Source organism: Notolabrus celidotus, chromosome 10, assembly GCF_009762535.1.
Source record: "Notolabrus celidotus isolate fNotCel1 chromosome 10, fNotCel1.pri, whole genome shotgun sequence".
NCBI lineage: Eukaryota > Metazoa > Chordata > Actinopteri > Labriformes > Labridae > Notolabrus > Notolabrus celidotus.
The window spans coordinates 3854680-3874492 of record NC_048281.1 but is presented as its reverse complement, the minus strand read 5'-3'; the positions used below and the strand labels follow the sequence as shown (position 1 = coordinate 3874492).

The following is a 19813-nucleotide window of genomic DNA, read 5'->3' as shown; positions in this document are numbered from 1 at the left end:
CTCACAGAATTGGGCACTCCACCGAGTAGAGTAACAGAGGGAAATGCTGACACACTGAGTTGTGACCTGGCATGGGTACAGCTTTGCCACATCAGGCAGGACTGCTAGGAAAACGTGAGGCAGGTACTCAGATTTTATGTAACTCTTCACAGCAATAAAGACCTCACATGTTATACACATAAGCCAGAATTGAACTGACTAAAGAGGCTTTTTAATGTCAGGAATTTGGCCTGGAAATTCTTTGCCTAACCTGGCTGTCTGGCTGCTGCAGAGTGACTGGCTGGTCTGCTGGCTGGCTTTATAGAGGAAGGAAACATCTTCCTTCCCTCCATTGTGCTGGGCAGGAAAGGATGGACCAAAGCCAGCTGACAGCTGTTTCCTGGTGGATGGAGGAGGAATGGGTGCGTTGGTGTGTGGGTGTTGTGCTCGTAGTGAGTGAGTGTGAATTTTTATGTCCACTCTGGATGTTTGCAAAGGGTTTTATGAGAACTACAAATCTGGGGGTTTCACAGTGAGATTGGGAAGATTAGTTTTATTTCAGTGTTTGCTTTCTCTGAGCTGCACAAACCTTTAGTCTCAAAATGTTAAAAACAACTCCTACAATTACAAATGTACCACCTTCTGGGTAGTTTAAAGGTTTAATACATTACTCTCCCATTAATCTTTTCCTTTTTTTCCAAAACTGTATAAATCATGACTTGTTTACATCAGTCTTCTTCTTTGCCTTTTTTGCTGCAGTTCTATTTCTCTCTGTTTGCCGTCACCTCCAACATCCATCAGCAGGAGAGTGTGAAACCTGCCGCAGGAATGTGCGCTTTGTCGCCCACTTGCTTCCTCACCTACATGTGCAGCCTTTGTGCAATTTGACTTCAATCTACATTTAACTCTACCTACATTTAATGCTCAGGGTCACCCTTATCTATTTTACTCTAGGCCTGTTTCAGATAATAGTTGGGGATAAAACAATGCAGTAGATGATGTTTGATTCTTCTTCTTCTTGACTTCTCTCCCATGATGATTTCATAGCCAGAGACTGCTGTGGTTATCGAATGAAAAGCAGTTTAAAAATGTGGAGCACATAAAACAGTGATGTCTATTGTATTAGCTCAACATCATATTGTAACTTTTCTTTCAACTCTGTCCTCGTGTGCCCTCGCTTCCTCTCCCTCACTCTTCTGTTTCCGATTTCTCTCACCCTCCTTCCTCCCTCTCTGCTTTTGCTTCCCCCCTGTGTCTCATTCTTTCTGCAGCGCTCTTAATATCTGAGGCCAGCTGTGGTGTGAGATTTTTGCATGAGCATGATCTAGAATGAGACATATTAAAGGTACAGTGAGTGAGAGCAGGGCTTCCGCTGGCAGAATAGATATTTAGGAGCATGTTTTCATTGAGGTTAAATCTTGTTAATAATCATTTTGGCGATTTAGTGAAGAGTAGGATGAGCTTGTTTTAGCCACAGAGGGAGCAGGTCCTCTTCTAAAGAGTCTGTGAAAGCTAGGGTTGGTAGTCACGGAAAACTAGCATGAATTTGAATGTAGCATTTCCTCAGGACTCCGTCTAACCCCTCCCCCCCTCCCCTCCAAAACAACGCCCCCGCTCACAAATGCACGAGCGCCGCTGAATGGCGACCATATGATGGGGACTGATTCAAAAACGGTCCTCAGCACATGGTTTGTGTTTTACACTACTTCAACTCATGTCTCACTCAGCGGTAAGAAAACACCAAAACATTCTCATAGTGAAAGTTAAAAACACAAACAAACATGAAATGTACGCTCTGCAGGAGGCAGGCAGAACGGCAGGACGGGATTTGATTGGTTTCATCATTTGGCTCCTGATGGCAGGGATTGGTTGGTGTTTTCCCAGGTGATTGAGGCCATCAGGACATAAAGATCATTTTAATCAGTATAACACAAAGTGGATCTAAGTCTGACTACTTACCCCAGCTTTAAGTTTCTACTGAAGCCCAGAAAGGACAAAACCACCAGGCTCTCTTATACTCTCTTGGAGGGTAAGAGGAGAGGTTATCAGCTGGTTACGTTCTTCAATTCTTAGAGTTTAATTTTAATTTGAAAAGGTCAAAAACACACTTTATGAATACCCTTACAATCTGTTTTCATGAGGCGTAACTTCAGAATGTATTGGATTATTTTGCAAATGCTAAAATAGCTCTCTGTTTTTGCATTGAGCCTCCGCTTCACTTCTGTGGTAAAAATACACGACTCCTCTGTTAAATCTTTCATACGTTAGCATGAGAGATGTTTAGTCTTATTTTGAAAAGGCCATAATTGCCAACTACAGAAATCCATCTGTGTTGAAGCCATCATATTTCTCCCTGCTCTGTGGTCACAGTGGGCCTCTGAGAGTAGACGTCATTACACTGGTTTCTGCTCCGAGGCCAAAACCGAGCTCACCAAGGCTCATTTTAGCTGCTTTTCCATCTAGTTGTGATATCTCTGCTGTGAGGGACTTTAAGAAGAGCCAGTAGCATCAGAACAAAGTATTTTCTGCTGTTTGAAGAAACTCTTTCCCCTGCTATTTTAGTTGTAGCTGCTGCTGCTTCCTTTACTGTTCTGCCTTATGTTTAAAAGAGTCGGCCTACAGCAATGTGAGAGGGCGGGCCATATCCTGGTAGAGCAGCTATATCACAAATAGCAGCAAGAAGGAGATCTTGGTGACAAATGTGGCTGCATTTCCTGTCAGTGCTTCACAATAAAAGCGGTTTGTGGCTCTCGAGTTGCAAACGCAGAAGAGTTTGGTTTGCAGATACCTGGAAAAAAGAGATCATCAGCCCAATGTGCATCGCTCCACCTGCAGTCACATGTGAAATAATGCTAAACAAAACAGCAAAGTTATCATGAAACTCTTCTTCTCGGGATGCTGCAGGCTGCTCTGGTGTAAAGCAGAAAGGCTGTTATCTCTTTAAAGGAAGCAGAAGCACAAATAGCAGAGCTCACACCATGAAGCTCTATTTGGACTCTATTTTTGTGTTGTTGAAGGTGTTAAGCACAGCTTCCGTGCATCTCCTGCGGTGTGTCGCCTGCCATCTCTGTTTGGGTGGACAGCTCAGGGCATTTGTGTTTTATGTGCATTTTCAAACTTGTTATTATGATTGATTATTTTGATGCAATCCCAATTCACTCCCTCCACCAATAACTCCCTGAGGACTGCTCATTCCTGCCAGTTTTCACCATGTTCCCTTTCCAAAACACAGAGTAACTGGAATAATGGGCACAGTTGGCATCCTTTTTTATGCTTGTTAGGCTGAAATGTTGCCTTGAAGCAGACTTTTGGCTCCAATGACCTTCATGATTAATAAAGACAATTTTCAGTTCACTTTTCACTCCTCTACATGTGTGAAAAAGTTCATTTGAAAAGAAGAAACAGCTTTATTTAGATTGACCGCAATAACTTTCCTTTAAAACAACAACAAAGATGATTCAGCTTTTTGTGTCTCGTGACCATTGACTTAATAAATAATGGATGTAGTATCCGTGACGTCACCCACATGTTTCTGAAGCACTGTTTTGAAGCCAATCGTCAGCGGGTGCCATATTGGAAATGCTGAACACAATCAAGTGGGAACCTCCAGTCTCAAAATATGAAGCCCATGCGGAAGTGTTATGAACTGCAGTTCATCGAGAATCCGATTGAGGCTGGCTGCAGAAACACCAGAAACCACATACACACCAATTCAAATAAGACGATCTTTACAGCAGAAATAAACATGTTCAAAAAACATTTAAAAAGCGGCTTGGCTCTACGTAGCTAATCTCTCTAATGGCACACACTGTACGGGGTGAATTTTTTTTCTAACGCGACAGTTCAGAAGATATTAAGATTACGAGTTTTGTTTCAAATAAGGACATGACTGACTTGACTGACAGGCGGGAACACATTGTTGTTGGCTAGGAGGCTCAAACCCCGCCTCTTTACCTCACACTAAGTTTGGTTGAGTTCAACATTTCCAATATGGCTCCCCCCGAACAATTGGCTTCAAAACAGCTCTCAGGAACAGATGGGTGACGTCACAGATACTATGTCCATTATTTATACAGTCTATGAACTCAGCATAACTGCTGTGGAGCTAGTGTGAGGTAAGGAGGCGGGCTTTGAGCCTCTTAGCCAACGCCTGTCAATCAAGTCAGCTGTTCCTCTTATCATGGAAAACTTGTAATCTTAATATCTTTGAAGTTTTGGCGTGATAAAAAAATTCACCTCCGTATAGTGTGTGCTGATAGAGAAATGAGCTATCCAGACTACACTCGTTTTTTGAACCAGGATGTAAACATGTTTATTTCTGCTATAAAGATCGTCTTCTTTGAATTGGTGTGTATGTGGTTATCTGAATTTCCGGAGCCAGCCTCAAGTGGACACTCGATGAACTGCAGTTTTTAACACTTCCTTATTGGCTTCAAATCTCGCAGGAGGTTGCCGCTTGCTTATGACAAGGAGATGCCTGGGTTTAAAGGCGTAATGAAAAACTGAATGTGATTTACCATGATCTGTCAGAACCTCCAGCACGTACTTATATAATATAAGACTATTCCTTCTACCCCATTCTAGTATCCTTGTGTGGACAAGGAAAGCATCAGGACAAAGTCAGTTAGGTGTGCCCCTGATTAACTAGGCAGAGTGCACTTGTCCTCATAGGTTACCCTAAAGCTCTTTAAGTGCTAATTAAGCTCACATAGCTTCTAATCAGTTTAGTGCCTAAGCACTGTCTAACAAACAGGACAATAACATCACAGGTTAGTGTGCTTTTCCTGCTTTGAATTACAGAAGAAAGTCATATGAAGAGTAGCCCAGTGGTTATTATTTTTCAATATTGGATTAATTATATCACCCCTGACCTTGTGCATGCTGACCTTTACCTTACATACGAACACTTATGATTATATTAGCACAAAAATTAACAAAAAAAAGAGCTTCAATCAGGGACATTCTCCTTTAGCAAGGCTGGGTGTCAGCATTGATATAGCTGCTTTCACTCCTCTTTGCACCCAGGTCTAAAAACCAGGGCTCGTACAGGTGCTTGAAATCCTTGAATTTTAATGTTGTGTTTTCAAGGTTTGAAAAATGCTTGAATTTTGGGTCTAAGTGCTTGTAAGTGCTTGAAATTGTAATCATATATATTTCACAATTAACATCAATCTGACTCAACAGATCGATTCAATGGAGAGAAATAAAATAGTCAAATGTAAAAAATAACCTCTCTCCCTGATGGGCTCACCTGTGTAACATACTGGTCTGTTGTCATGTGTGACGTCACCCCCTAGAGGACAGTGCAACTCCACGTGAGCCCTACACGTTAATTAGCCTATTAAATGTTGATGCTAACCGCCTGTTTATGCTACATGCTAGGTGTGATGTAGAAGCACTGTGCCATATAACCTGTAGGGGGTGTGATGATTCCCAGCAGCCGTACCGCTGTCACCCGCGGGGTTTTTGTAGTTCGGGGCCGGTCACCGAATGACTGCGGTTGGTCTGTGACGGGTCTCCATGAGAAACACTTTGTCGTGCCTCTGTATCCAGCGGGAGACCCTCCTGGCCACTGGCTCAGGCATGACACAGTGTTTCTCATGGAGACCCGTCACAGACCGGCCGCGGTCTCGCGGTGACCAGCCCTGAGCTACCAACAACCCGTGAGTGACAGAGGTGCAGCCGCTGCTTGTGTCTGAACATTGAAGGCTTATTGATAACAGTATCAATAACAATATCAATTTGAACAGAAGAAAAGAGATGAACAAATGAAACCATTTCTCTTCAGAATAGCATCAGGCTGATGTGTCCTGTTAGGGTCTTAAAGTGACATGACTACAGCTGATATCATTTGGCCCACCCAGTGCAAATCTTCATGCCTCTCTTACTGTATGTCTAAATGTTTGAAAAGATTGACCTTAGTCCTTGAAAAGTACTGGAATTTGACCCTGAAAAACACAGTTTGTGTGGTTTTGCTTGATTCCAGTCATCAGCAGTGTCTTTGTTTTAATATGATTGTGGGACATACTCCATGAAATCTGTAGTGTGCTGAAGCAGCGTGTAGTGTTCCATGGAGTTGGGGGTGGAAATATTCATACCAAAATAGTTTGCATGTGGGGAACTACATTTTTATGTAACTTCACGCTGACATTCACACGATGGTTATCAAATTGTATCAGAAATTTACTCTATTGGAGACTTCCAGGTTCGTAGATGTAGAGGAAGGACGTGTGTGAGAGAGCTCTCCCTTCTCAAGTACTACTCTTCATTTTATTGCTCATCTTGCATCAACACTGAAGTCAATAGATCAATGTTGATGTTTGCAGATGAAGTCACCGTTATAGCCATACATGTTTAATTCCAAGACAACAAACTGTTAAAGGATGAGGTAGTGTTGTAGTCAAGACCACATTAACCGAGACCAAGACAAGACCAAGACATTTAGGGACCGAGACCGAGTCAAGACAAAGACCAAGGCAGGGCAAGACCCAAGACTATATACTGTATATCACTGAAAAATATTTATGAGAGTTAACAAAATAAAAGACTTCTGTTTATTTTATTTAAGTTTTCTTTAAATACAATCAACAGCAACAAACCAGGTTTGGATTTGTCTTTGTTGCCTTTCTTTTGACGCGCTGTGAGAGACTTTTGACTCCTTCATTTTCTGTTTGGTCGTCAGTTTGGCTTTAGATCAGTCAAAACTTTGTTTTACATTTTCTGTTTTCTAATATTTGTAGTGTTTTTATCTGATGGGTTATAGGCGTAGACTGTGGTAATCCTGTGCCAGGTATTTAGCTGTGCCCTTCTCTCAGAGTGTCTCCAGAGTCTGTTATTGAATGTCTATTTATTGCTTAATTAAACTACCTAGACATCTCTGGTCACACAGTCTCTCCTCCTGACGTCTGTCTTCATCATTAAAGCCTGAGTGCAGGGGGCGTCACTCACTGTAGCACCGCAAAATTTGCGGCCATAACAGGTGAGGAAAAAAATGATTGAATTGAGAAAGAGGGGTTCTCTCTTATCACAGTAATGACAGGGACACAGAGAGCATCAGTGGTGGTCTCAACTGGTCTTGATATAAAATACGGAGTCCACCCAGTCCGAGACCGAGACAAGACCGAGTAAAAATGCTTTCGATTCCGAGACGTGACCGAGACCTTCAATAAGTGGTCTCGAGACCGGCCTCAAGTACTACAGCAATGCAACAAACTGTTAACGGATGAGGCAAACATGATCTTTTCTCCTGACTATGATCAGCTGTGTTTTCTGTGGTGTAAAAAACACAGCATTAAAAAATGACCTTAACACCTCCCCTCCCCTCCCCTCCTCCTGTCTCCCGCTCTCTGTTCTTCTTCTATCTCAACCAGGTGTGTCTCCTCGGCATCCTACTACCCTACTTCCCACTGTTACCACCACTGCTGAAGTAGCCATGGCAACCAGCGCTGTGCCAAGTGACAACCTGCCAACATACAAGCTTGTGGTGGTGGGGGATGGTGGTGTTGGGAAGAGCGCCCTCACCATCCAGTTTTTCCAGAAGATCTTTGTGCCAGACTACGATCCCACGATAGAGGACTCGTATCTGAAACACACTGAGATAGATGGACAGTGGGCGATACTGGACGGTGAGAAAGATCCTTTTTCTGCATCCTGACCTGCTCTATATATAACACATTGTATTAAAAACACATTTTTGATATCTCAGTAAATCATGTTCATTATTGACCTCTGAGGGAACAATAAATGCTTATAAGAATGTTTTTTATTGCTGTTTAGCACAATGAGCTAACGCTGAAATGCAGTTTGGTGAAAGGCAAAGCTTTGGTTGCAGCATGTGGCAGACATTAGGCATCATTACATGTTTTTTTCCTTCTTCAGTAAAGTTTTGGTTCAGATTGTTGGACACATGAAGATCTGGAAAGAATTAGAAAACTATTCTAACTAACTATTTTACAGCTTATAGGAATGCATCATTGAAACTTTGACCGTTATGTAAGGGATAAAGTATGGTTAGCAGGTTGTTATGGAAAAAAAAGAATCCCGACAGGGTGAGACAAGATACCGACATGAAGCGGAGGGGTCCCATAACAACCTGCTAACCATACATCATCCAGCTTATTACCCAGCTACTAACTTAAAATACAAACACGTTAAAAACATTGATTAAAGATGATTGTATTGATTTAAATGATTTATATTTACAGTTTTAAAAAATAGTCCCAGTGATTCCTCGTCAGTGATGGTTCCATGGTGATGGATTCTTCTCTGCCTGTTGTGGTGTATTGAACATGAAACTGTCCTCATTCAGCTCTCCTTCTCTGAGCTCTGCCGTTCTCACACCTTTAAAAAGAAACTAATGTCACAACTTTAAACCCTGCTGCTATCATCACCACCGCTCATGGTTTAACTTTCTTTGGAGAGATCACTAACCTAAAGTTTCTCTCACCTGCTCCGCTCCTTCATCATATTGATGGACAGGATCCAATATGAAAACGTCCGTAACCTGCTGATTTAGCATGCTAACAGAAGCTAACGTTTTAGCCTCATTGTTTACCAATATGATGCTAACTGAAGCTAACTGTTTCCCCTCACCTTACGGTCTATGGTGTCAACAAGCAGAAGCTAAATGTGTCTGAACTCTTTTCTGTGGATTGATTTGACATGATGTGTGATCAGTTTGTTTCTGGTGTTGCTCATGTTAGTGAATGTTAATAACCGCTGTCAACGAGTTTGACCAATCAGAATGAAGCTTCTTACACAACCGAAAGATCAGTAAGAAAGCCGGGTAATAAATTATGTTGCTGTTTCTGCAAAGTCCAATGTAGTGTTGTAAGGGTAGCCAAGGTCTTGAGGTGACCCCCAAGGAAAGATCATTGGGTTAAAGAGTCAACAACATTATTTCCTTGTTATGAAAGTGCGTTGGTGGAATGATGACATAGGTTGTGAGGAAGCAAACTTTGATTATGACTGTCCATTGCAGACAATTTCAAAAGGTCACAACCATCAGTATTTTGAGTAACTCTCACCATTTATTTTATTGTGTCTTGGTTAAGAAGTTCCTATTTGTCAATCGATCAATCAATCAATCCATCAATCCATCAATCCATCAATCCATCAATCCATCAATCCATCAATCCATCAATCCATCAATCCATCAATCAATCAGACTTTGTTTGTAAAGCACGTTTCATACAATGATACTGTAATAGAGTGCTGTTCATAAAATAGTAGTAATAGGTAGTAATAAAATAGAATAAATATAAAATACAAAGTAAGAAGACCCCCCCCATCCACCCACTCCAATCCACCCCCAACCCAAACCCAGCCCACAATCCATATGAAAGGTTAAGAACATTATATATTATTCTTATTCTTATTCTTTTTTAATAATAATAATAATAATTTAAAAAAAGGAAAAAAAGAAGACAATAAGTTGCTGATGAATTGAGGAAAACACTGGAGATGAGATGTTAAAACTCAAGATGTGAAATTAAGCTCACCAAAATAAAATAAATTAATAATTTAATACTTTTTTTTAAACCAGTTAAAGAAACGTAAGATGCTACACAAATCAAGGGCAGTGACAAACTAGAATTAATAAAAAAAAATGAAAGACAAAAAGCAGTTTGTGTCTGCCACTGAAAGAACTTCTAATAAAAGTGACGGGTGTGTTTGATATGAAAGGTAGTAAGAAGTAGTTGCTCAGTCCTTCAAGCCTTTCAGATACATTCACTTCATCATTTGAGTGTTTTAAAAAAAAAGAATTAAGTCAGTGAAGAGAGACACTTCACCATCAAAGTGTCTCATTTGTGTTCCTCTATCTCTGCAGTGCTGGACACAGCTGGACAGGAGGAGTTCAGTGCCATGAGGGAGCAGTACATGAGGACAGGAGACGGCTTCCTCATCGTCTTCTCTGTGACAGACAAGGCCAGCTTCGAACACGTCGACCGATTCCATCAACTCATCCTCCGGGTCAAGGACAGGTAGGCTTCAGCAGCTCAGCTCAGCACAGCAACACTTCACAGAGACCAGTTTACCACACACAAACACAACAAAGGAGAGGACGGGTCGAATCCAATGAGCTGTTTTCTGTGTTGAAGAGCTGTGAAGAGTGTTTGACTGTAGTCACTGAAACTGAGCTTGAGATGGAACTAATATAGAAACTGGAACCAAGTCAGTTGATGAAAGTTTAGACGTAGCATGTGATGCTGTTTATAAGACAGGACTACACACTCCTTTATTCTAGCCTCACCAGTATCATTATACCTGATATTGTGTGTTTGTGTGTTTTCTTACTCTCAGGGAGGCCTTCCCCATGGTGTTGGTGGCTAACAAAGTTGACTTAGTCCACCTGAGAAAGGTCACCTCTGAGCAGGGCCAAGAGATGGCTGCAAAACATAGTGTAAGTAGTACACCATCCTAAAACTCTCATCCTTACCTCATGGTAGGCAGAGACAACCTCATTATAGTTCATCATGAATGAGTGTTTTCTTGTAGTCATTAATAAAAAATGGTCCAGAGTGCAGATGCCTGAGCTTTTTGAGCATCAAAAGACAGAAGTACCAATGTTATAGTAGTTTACGTTGTCATTTTTACGCTGCTTGTGTAACTTTGTGGAAGAAACTGGGCTGGTGTGTTTCTACATGAGGCAGTATTAAGCCCAACTTAAACATTGCAGTGCTAACTTCACTGAAACTACTTTTAAATAATGAGTCATTGCACACAACTAGGGTTGCAAAGGGATGGGAAATTTCAGGTACATTTCCGGAAAGTTTCTGGTAAATTTCCATTGGAAGTTAAGCTGGGGAATTTTGGAAATATTCCAAATTGGAAACTTTCCATGGGAATTAATGGGAATTATGGTAATTTAATGAAAGGTATCATATCCAAGCACACATATTTGTTTTGTTATAAACAGACATCCATTCAAATTATACAATTAAAACAGATTTATTTGTCAGTAGAACTTTATCAAGTGTTCATCAACAACTTAGCTCCTCAGTACCTCATTGAGCTCCTCCATACAAAAATACCCACCTGTAGTCTCAGGTCCTCCTCTTCCATCCAACTCACCCTCCCACCTGCTCGCTTGACCACCATGGGGTCAAGAGCCTTCAGCCGCTCGGCCCCTCGCCTCTGGAACTCTCTCCCCCAGGACTTACAAAGTTACACCTCTACCACCACCTTCAAATCCCTCCTCAAAACTCACCTTTTCTGCCAAGCTTACTCACTTTAATCTATCTCTATAGGACTGAAATGACCCCCCCCCCTTCATTTTATTAGTATTGTATTATTATTCTGTTGTATTTATGTATTTATGTATTTTGCAAGGTGACCATGAGTGTTCAGCAAGGTGCCTATAAATAAAATCTATTATTATTAATATTTTATTGAACAATCAATTTGTTCATTGAAGAACAAAATCATAAATGTTGAGTTAAATATTACTCACTCCCCCAACCCAACCCATTCAAAATTGCAATCCCAACAAAGTCCAATTCAAAATGTTAAATCAAAAAGCATCCTCCCTCAAGCTTTTCAAGCCTAGCCTCTGCAGGTTTCTAGAAGTCATCTGTGCATGTGATGGAGGAATGCACAGTGCATGTGGGGGGCGTGGTCTCAATAGCCCTGCAGTAAGCAGTGTGCTATGTGCATGTGATTGAGGAATAGCATAGATATTCAACTGTACTTGCATGAAATCTGGTTGTTTCAGTCAGGATTATGCTAAAATACATTTTCTCCAACAATATTTGAGTTCCCTATTAAGAGCCAACCTTCAGTTTCGTAAATTCCTGGTTTATTCCTGTTAATTCCATACATTCCCATTTATTTCCATACATTCCCATTTATTTCCATAAATTCCCTTTAATTCCCATGGGAAGTTTCCAACTTTGAAAATTCCCGGAATTATGCAACCCTATGCACAACTAAAAGTGAACTGGTGCTTCTATTTCAGTGTAAAAATGTATATTTTGTTGCACTAATGCCAGACCTAAAAGCATCTGCCTTAAAGTAACCTCTTCCTCCTTGCTCCTTTGATCTACATTGACTCCTGGGCTGCTGAAACCTGACCCAGCATTGTTTGTAGATACATCATTGAAAGTTAAAGGTTGGCCAAGGATTAGCACTCTTCTCACCAATCTTCACTTTTCATCAGTGTCAGTCTTTAACTTATTGAGACTGAATTTCTCAGATAGATTCCATTGATCATTCCACTGATTCAGGTTTTGTCTTGTATTAACGTGATAGAAATTCGACACAAAAAAATGTGTTTGAGTAAGTTCTTAATAATCAATGAATCGATACTCGATTAATTATTGACAGTCCTAGTATTAACTCATTACATCATCATACTGTTCATTTTCCCAGTTATGTTTGCTATCCTTTTTGTGATTGGTTGTTTCATTCTTCACATAATTTCAATATTTAAGTCCCGTCTGTAGTAGCTACCACCACTCTCATACCACTCATGCTTAAAATTGGACTTTGTCTTTGTGTCTCCAGATAACTTATATTGAAACCAGTGCCAAGGATCCCCCAATGAATGTTGACAAAGCCTTTCATGAGCTGGTCCGTGTTATAAGGTAACTTCACGTTTACTTCTCTTTATTGTTTAGATAAAGACCCAGAGAAACTTGAACCACGACAACATGTGTGATTGGCTCTGAAGACTGGTGTCTGGGAACAATAGCACAACCAACTTAACTCAAAGCATGTCACACTTTCTACCTTTATTTACCAATCTATTTCGGATGTCTACAGTTACTGGAACTGAGAGTGTTACACCGGTATGAGTGGGCACTGAAAGAGTTTTTCATGAGAATGGAAAAAACACCCAAAGCTATTTCCTGTCTTGATACCCGAGTAATTTACAAAGAATTCGGGTGTCTTGCATGTTTTGAATGTGCTCTTTTCCCTTTTTGAAAAGAACAATCAGCATCAAGTAAGATCATTTGTCTTTTAGAGTCTTGACTCAGGCACTAAAACTCACATCTGTATGTACTTCTGTATTTTATATTCTCAGGGAGAGTTCTAACTATCCACATGCCAGCTCTGTTTCTGACTCATGAGAAAACGGTTCTCTTTTTTCAAACTGAGGAGCGTTGAGTAGTGAATCAATATTGCCCTCTTGTGGTCAGACTGCAGGAAACCAGACATGCAGGAGAGGGATAAAGAAATAATGATAGTGCATTTTTTCAGACTGATGCATCAGCAGTTCAGGCAAAAAGTTTCCCTCTTCTCTTTGCTAGTATAACTTTCCCAAGGCTTTCCATGCAGTGCTTTATGTCAGAGCTATAGGAGGTGACTCACTCTAAATACACCTGAAGTTAATGTGACTCATTTTTATAGCTTACATTGTGATTGTGATAAACCAAAGTTGGTGGTGTAGAAATCAAAGACACCACTAAAGTGATTAAGATAAAAGAAGATACTCTGAAGAGAGAATGATTATGGTAAAATGGCCATGTACTCTCTCTGTAGCCTGTACAAACATGAAAAGGAGAAAATATTCAGAAGCAGGAGAGACCTTCCTCTCACTTTTATTTACTTTACAACCTTTGTTTTAAAAGAGCACTGCTATGTTTCGGTCCTTCATTAGCTTAATCTGAGGAACAAAGATCATTTCAGACAGGACAGGTATATTCTACACTTCCTCAGGTGTGACACAATCAGGCAGTCAGTCTCACAGACTGCAGGTGAGAAAACACATCCCAACATCAAGAAATGACACAATCTACAATGTACAGCAAGACACCAGCTTATACAAGTATGAGAGTAATGTTAAACAATTTTAAAACAATGTTTTCCAAATTACTTCCTTACATGATTACAATAATTAACATCAAGGTAAGTATAAGTCATCTAGGGTGCTCTTAGTTAGCAGTTCAGATGGAGATAGATAGATAGATAGATAGATAGATAGATAGATAGATAGATAGATAGATAGATAGATAGATAGATAGATAGATAGATAGATAGATAGATGGATGGTTCGATAGATAGATAGATAGATAGATAGATAGATAGATAGATAGATAGATAGATAGATAGATAGATGGATGGTTCGATAGATAGATAGATAGATAGATAGATAGATAGATAGACAGACAGACAGACAGACAGACAGACAGACAGACAGACAGACAGACAGACAGACAGACAGACAGACAGACAGACAGACAGACAGACAGACAGACAGACAGACAGACAGACAGACAGACAGACAGGGGAATTCAGCAATGTACTCAAATAGTCAAAAATATAATAATAATAATAATACTAAAAACAATAATATCAAAATAATAATAATACAAATAATAACATAATAGTATTAATAATAATATTAATAATAACAAAAACCAAAACAATAATATCAGAATAATAATAATAATACAAATAATAACACAATAATATTAATAATAACAACAACAATAACAATAATATCATTAAAATAATAATATCAAAATAATAATATCAAAATAATAATAATGTTAATACTACTACTACTAGTACTAGTAATAATAATAATCATAATAATAATATTAATAATGGTAGAGGTAAAAAATAAAATAAAATATAGCAAATATTCCAGATATACACACTATGTACACTTCTATCTTATGATAGTAAGCTAAGTTATTGCAAGCGTTTTTCATGAACACAGTATGAAGAAACACATTGCGATTAGATTATGGGATGTTTACAATCAGTTTGTGGGATGTGAATCATAAATATTGAAACGGGAAGACGGGACATGGTGTGAGGTCACAAAGTATCTGCCATGCAGTGAAATGAAAGATGATGACAGAGGAAGTGCATGTACCATATACAGAGGCTATAGTCCTTATTGCAGCAGTTGTTGCACTCTCTACTCCCCATGTTTCCTGTCTCTCTTCAGCTGTCCAATCCAATAAAGGCAAAAATGCCCCAGAAAATATGGAACAACCCTATGCTTAAATAGATACATCACCATAATACAAAATTAAAATAGCCATATTCCATCGTTGAATATTAGAAATTGAAAAAATATGGTTAAAAAAAAAAGTGGAAAGTACTTCTCAGTAAAAAATCAAACCAGAAGACAGAAGACTGTGAAAAGATGATAGAAAATAGGGCATCAGTACATGAGGGGGTGCATTAAAAGCAGGATTTATAGATGGTGAGGCATATTCAGCCATTGTGTAACAATCTGTCCTTATTTGTTTACAGGAAGAGACAAAAGTTACTCCACAGGCTCCTTTTTGGCAGTGTGCATACAGTGTTTTTTTTTTAAATCATTTTTTAAATAGACACACTCATCATCTGCTGACACAAATGAACCATCAAATAGCAGAGGCTTCATATTTGTAGCACAGACATGAGAGAACTGTCTTTCATTTTATTTCACCTGTGCAGGAAAGTCAATATGAACATGTCCTTGACTCAGTGTGTTGAATTACTCCTTAGGCTGTTTCTCTAAAGTTGTATTTTCTGTTCACCAACAGACAACAGGTCCCAGAGCGAAACCAGAAGAAGAAAAAGAAGATGAAATGGAGAGCAGAACGTTCTACAGGTTCCCACAGGTTCCACTGCGCCATATTGTGACCTCCTTTGTTAATCAATAGTAACAGAAACACCAACATGCACACCCACATACCTTTGGATTTCAGGGAATTCCCAAGCAGTGGTTAACTACTGGAGCACAAAAAGGAGGGGAGGGGTCAAAGGACAGCTCGGGGGATACTCAGAGACAGAAACGGATGGAGAGTAGAACCTGAAATATCGGACTGATGTCTCCTCACACTTCCCGATGCCTTGGGATGAGAGTAATGCCCTCTCTCCTCAATCTACCGTCCTCTCCAAAGGTCTTTCTGTCGCTCCCACCTGTATTCACGCAGAACGACAGCATCTGAGAACTGTTTCCTAATCAAGTGTGACTTTTGAATTCAGTATCAAACGTGGCACAAAGAAAACAGACTCTTCTCTGGGAGAAAAGCCAGAGGTGAGCCAGAATGATCCTGATAATGGAACTTTTATCTTCTTGAAAGGGAAAAAAAAGGGAGGAACTGTCTGAAAAAGGCATTTATTTTTCAGGACTAACTCCAACATCCTGCTGGTCACACCTCTATCCTCAAACTCCTTCAATTTCAGGAAGAAAAGCCCCTGTGCGATCTGAAGATACGTTATCTGTGTTCTCTCTTTGTAGAGGGCAGGGTCGATGGTGACAGGGATTTTGGTGGTTAAAAATAGATGTTGTGTGGTGTTGTGGATGAATGAATAGTGGGTTCTGTGAGTACTTCTTGTACCTTGTGGTGATGCGATACTTTGGTTTTGAAAAGTTGGTTCAGAGAGGGTGAAAGGATGTGTCGTACCGAGTGAAAGAGGAGTGATGTGACGCAGAGAATGTGCGTCATATCAGATGAAATATTGTTGAAATATTGTAAATGTAAAAGAGAGTGAGTTTGGTCAGTGTTTGTAGTTACAGAAAATATAAACATAACTGGGTTCATATGAATACTCACCTGTCAGCGGCCATGTTTACAGACAGGTTATCAGAGCCACTGTACATCAAGTTTATGGACATCAATAAGGTTAAAAAAGTTTGCTTCTTCACTCACTGCCAGCGGCAAGATGAGTGCAATCCATATCAGCACTGTATCATGATAGTCCTGATATTTTTCTGTCTTTGTAGTCTTAATAGATTCTCCTCCAGCCAATTTTCTTTCAGTGTTCTTTAACAAAAAATATAAAAAATGACAGTTTATATTTATAAAGAATCTAATCCTAGGTTGCAGTTTTATTAGATGAAATGCTATTTTACAAAAAGAGTTGTAGGGAAATTCTGATTCATTTACAATAGATAAGGGATAGTGAGCGCTTCATGTTTCTGGAGAATCTGATTTGCACTGGCCGCTAACCAAAATAATGTGATGTCACTTTATTCCAATCTTGGGGATTTTCAGACAGCACCTCTGAATTCAGGACAAATCTACGAAGAGTCGCGCTCAGTCGAGGATATCACTCCTTCAGTTTGAGGAGGCGTACTGTAGCCCGGGGAACACGTCGGAGTCTAAAAGGCAGTGTGATGCTCCTAGTGCTTGAAGCCATGTTAACCTAGCTGCAGGCTAAGTTTAGTTGTAGGAAAACCACACACTCAAAGCAACAAGACATTTATTGTGTTCATGTTTGTAGCCGTGAAGTGGATAGGAATGTACAATATAATAACCTATGAAATGGCTCGTACTGTTAAAGCTCTAAAGTTTCAGAGGAAACTTTTTTGTCTGGATGAATACGGTCTCTTGAAGAAATACATTTTTGCACTTTTAATACGATTTCTCCCTTTCCTATTGGTTGTTTTCTGTTCAAATCAGTAGGTGAAATGAAAGGCACGCTCAAAATGATTGGAATGTGAAATCAAATATCAAAATAAGATGATAACATATGATCAGTGTTGTAGCCCTGTGTGCCTGTGTGCCTGTTGCCTTCGTGGAGATTGGAACAGAAGAAATAAACAGGAATCTAATCATTGGAACGGTAATGAAAGAAAAGTTCAGATTACTCTTTTTTGACTTGAGAAGACTGAGCTATGAAATCTCATTTATGAGAAGGCGTGCAAATTCACCTCAGCACGAAAATGGAAAATCAACCTCAAGCAGAAGAAAGAAGAAAGTTTGAAGGGACTTCTCAAAGAGTTTCCAGTGGAGGACAGCAAACATTGAGCAATGAAGCAACAGACTCTGGATCACAGTGGAGTTAAAAAAAAAAATCTGAATGTGTTTAATGAAAATGTTGCATCATGTATGTTTGATACCATTTTGTATTATTGATATGAATTATTGATATGATTCTTGCAAAGTGTTTTTTAAACAACTGAATAATTTATTACTGTCTATGTTACCTCAGCTTGTCCCAGACCTGGACAGAAAGCTTAACTCCTCCCACTTTGATTTCTTTGGGACTTTTCAAGGCGGCACAGGCCCTTTGCCTCGGAGCCTCCAGATCAAGAGACTTACAACATGTCATGGACCAAGATGAAATTAGGTTTGAAGTTAAACAAGCAGAAAAACTTCTACTTAACTGGAGCTCATGGCCTCATATGTGGAATAATAAGATCACTCTGAAGGTAAAACACAAAGAAAGTTTGTCCAGGATGAAACATGAAAAATGTTTTTGTTCAGTGTGGAAGATCTCAAAAGAAAGTTTGACACTCTATGTCTGGTTGATACCCGCATGGGAAGATCAATACCCCATAATTTGTATGTGCACTAAACATGAAGCTAGCTGGCTTGCGTAGCTTAGAATAAAGAGCAGAACATGGGGGAAGCAGCAGGCCTCTCTCCTGCTCATGAGCTAACATAACAGAATGTACTAACTGTCTTTAGTTAGCCTTAGAGGTGCTGTTTGGCAGATTGTAGCACTTCTAGGCAGTGAGAGGCTAGCTGCTGTCTTGGGTCTACTTTTTATGCTAGGCTGAGCGGATCCACTGCTAGCTGTAGCTTAATATTAAAGCTGCTGTTGGTAGGAATGGTGTAAAAATTGTTACTTTTTTTCTGCTGGGTTTGGAGAAAAGGTCATAATGCCCTTCGGTACTCTTCAGTAAGTGCAGTAATTTGAGATTATTGCGAAATCTCTGTGTTTTCCAATGCCTTTGTATCAAGCAATGAATCAATCACAGCTAATCTCCAATCCTCTGTCCTGGTTGGTTAAGGGGTAGCTCCTACTACGTCCTCCGATTGGTTATGAGTCCGGCACTATCATGACTGCACACGGCGATCTGTGTTGGGGGGCTAAGAGGAAATCTGGTTGAGAGGGATAGTGTTGACATTCAAAGTCTCTCTCTCTGAACAGATGTTTACTCCGTGACTACTAACAGCAGCTTTAAGTATACAGGCACAAGAGTGGTATCGATGTCCTCGTCTTGCACTGCAGAAAACTTAATCTGTGTTTTTCCAAAACACTAGCGCAGTTATCCTAAGCAGACTGATTGGTGTCTACATGTTGGCCATTTTAACTTCTTGGTTTGCGGTCCAAAATAGAGTTTATAATCAGAAAGTTACTCCTCTTGAATGAATCTTTATGCTAAGTAAGAAGAAAGCTGCTGATTTATTGTGCTGGCTTCACATTTCAGGCAGACCAAATACAAATTCTGAGAGTGAAAATGAAGTACCAATAATGTGAGACTTGATTATGAGCTAAATTGAGCACTTTTGTTTTCATGAATTGGAGAGGTAGCAATCTTTTACACCAAGTTTTGTTGAACTTATGCTGTTGATTAGCGTAGTGTATGTCCCAATATACTGTCAGTTTGTAAAGGAGTGGTGTGCACTCATGAGTTGGATTACTAAAAGCAAAATGTGGAGTTGTCAGCTAAGTTGTGTATTGTGTGTTTCTGGGCAGGTCTGTTGTGTTCTAAGTGGCTGTGTCAGACTGAGGAGCTAGACGAGGCACAAACAAACTGTGGCCTTTATAATCTAGCCTCAGGGGTCGATTATATTTCAATAAAGAAATACAACTATTGTGACATTACATGTTGACTTCCTTCTTATTTCACAGTATCCATAACAGTAAAACGCTGCTCTGTGCACTAACTCTCTAATGAAAGGACTGAGATCGGAGCCGTGTAAAACCACTGCATCGGACACCACTACACGTGTTTTCAGAGTCAACCTGCTTGTTCAGCAGAAGCTCCTCTCATTAATCTTTGGAGCCGTCAAGGTCCATCGAGCACAACATGGTGAGAATGCTGAAAGCACCTTTTGCCTCATTGATTTCTGGCCCTCAGGGGAAAGAGGGAGGCCCAGCACACAGAACAGGTACTGCATCTCTGTCACTGATTCACATTGATGTTCTCTTC

The 19813-nt window shown here is 39.9% G+C and overlaps 1 protein-coding gene across 3 annotated transcripts in view; it reads left to right on the top strand.

Annotated features, from left to right (window-relative positions):
* Positions 1-19485, top strand: part of LOC117820707 (ras-related protein M-Ras) — a 29897-nt gene extending 10412 nt beyond the window's left edge. For 2 of the 3 annotated variants that reach the window (XM_034694591.1, XM_034694592.1), the window contains 5 exons: positions 7350-7604; positions 9809-9962; positions 10282-10381; positions 12484-12563; positions 15465-19485. In XM_034694591.1, the coding sequence (XP_034550482.1) occupies positions 7412-7604; positions 9809-9962; positions 10282-10381; positions 12484-12563; positions 15465-15564 (627 nt within the window). In that variant the 5' untranslated portion in view covers positions 7350-7411 and the 3' untranslated portion in view covers positions 15565-19485. Of the gene's footprint in view, positions 1-6861; positions 6959-7349; positions 7605-9808; positions 9963-10281; positions 10382-12483; positions 12564-15464 lie in introns of those variants that run through there. The other variant, XM_034694593.1, reaches the window with a different exon arrangement.
* The last annotated feature ends 328 nt before the right edge of the window (positions 19486-19813 follow it).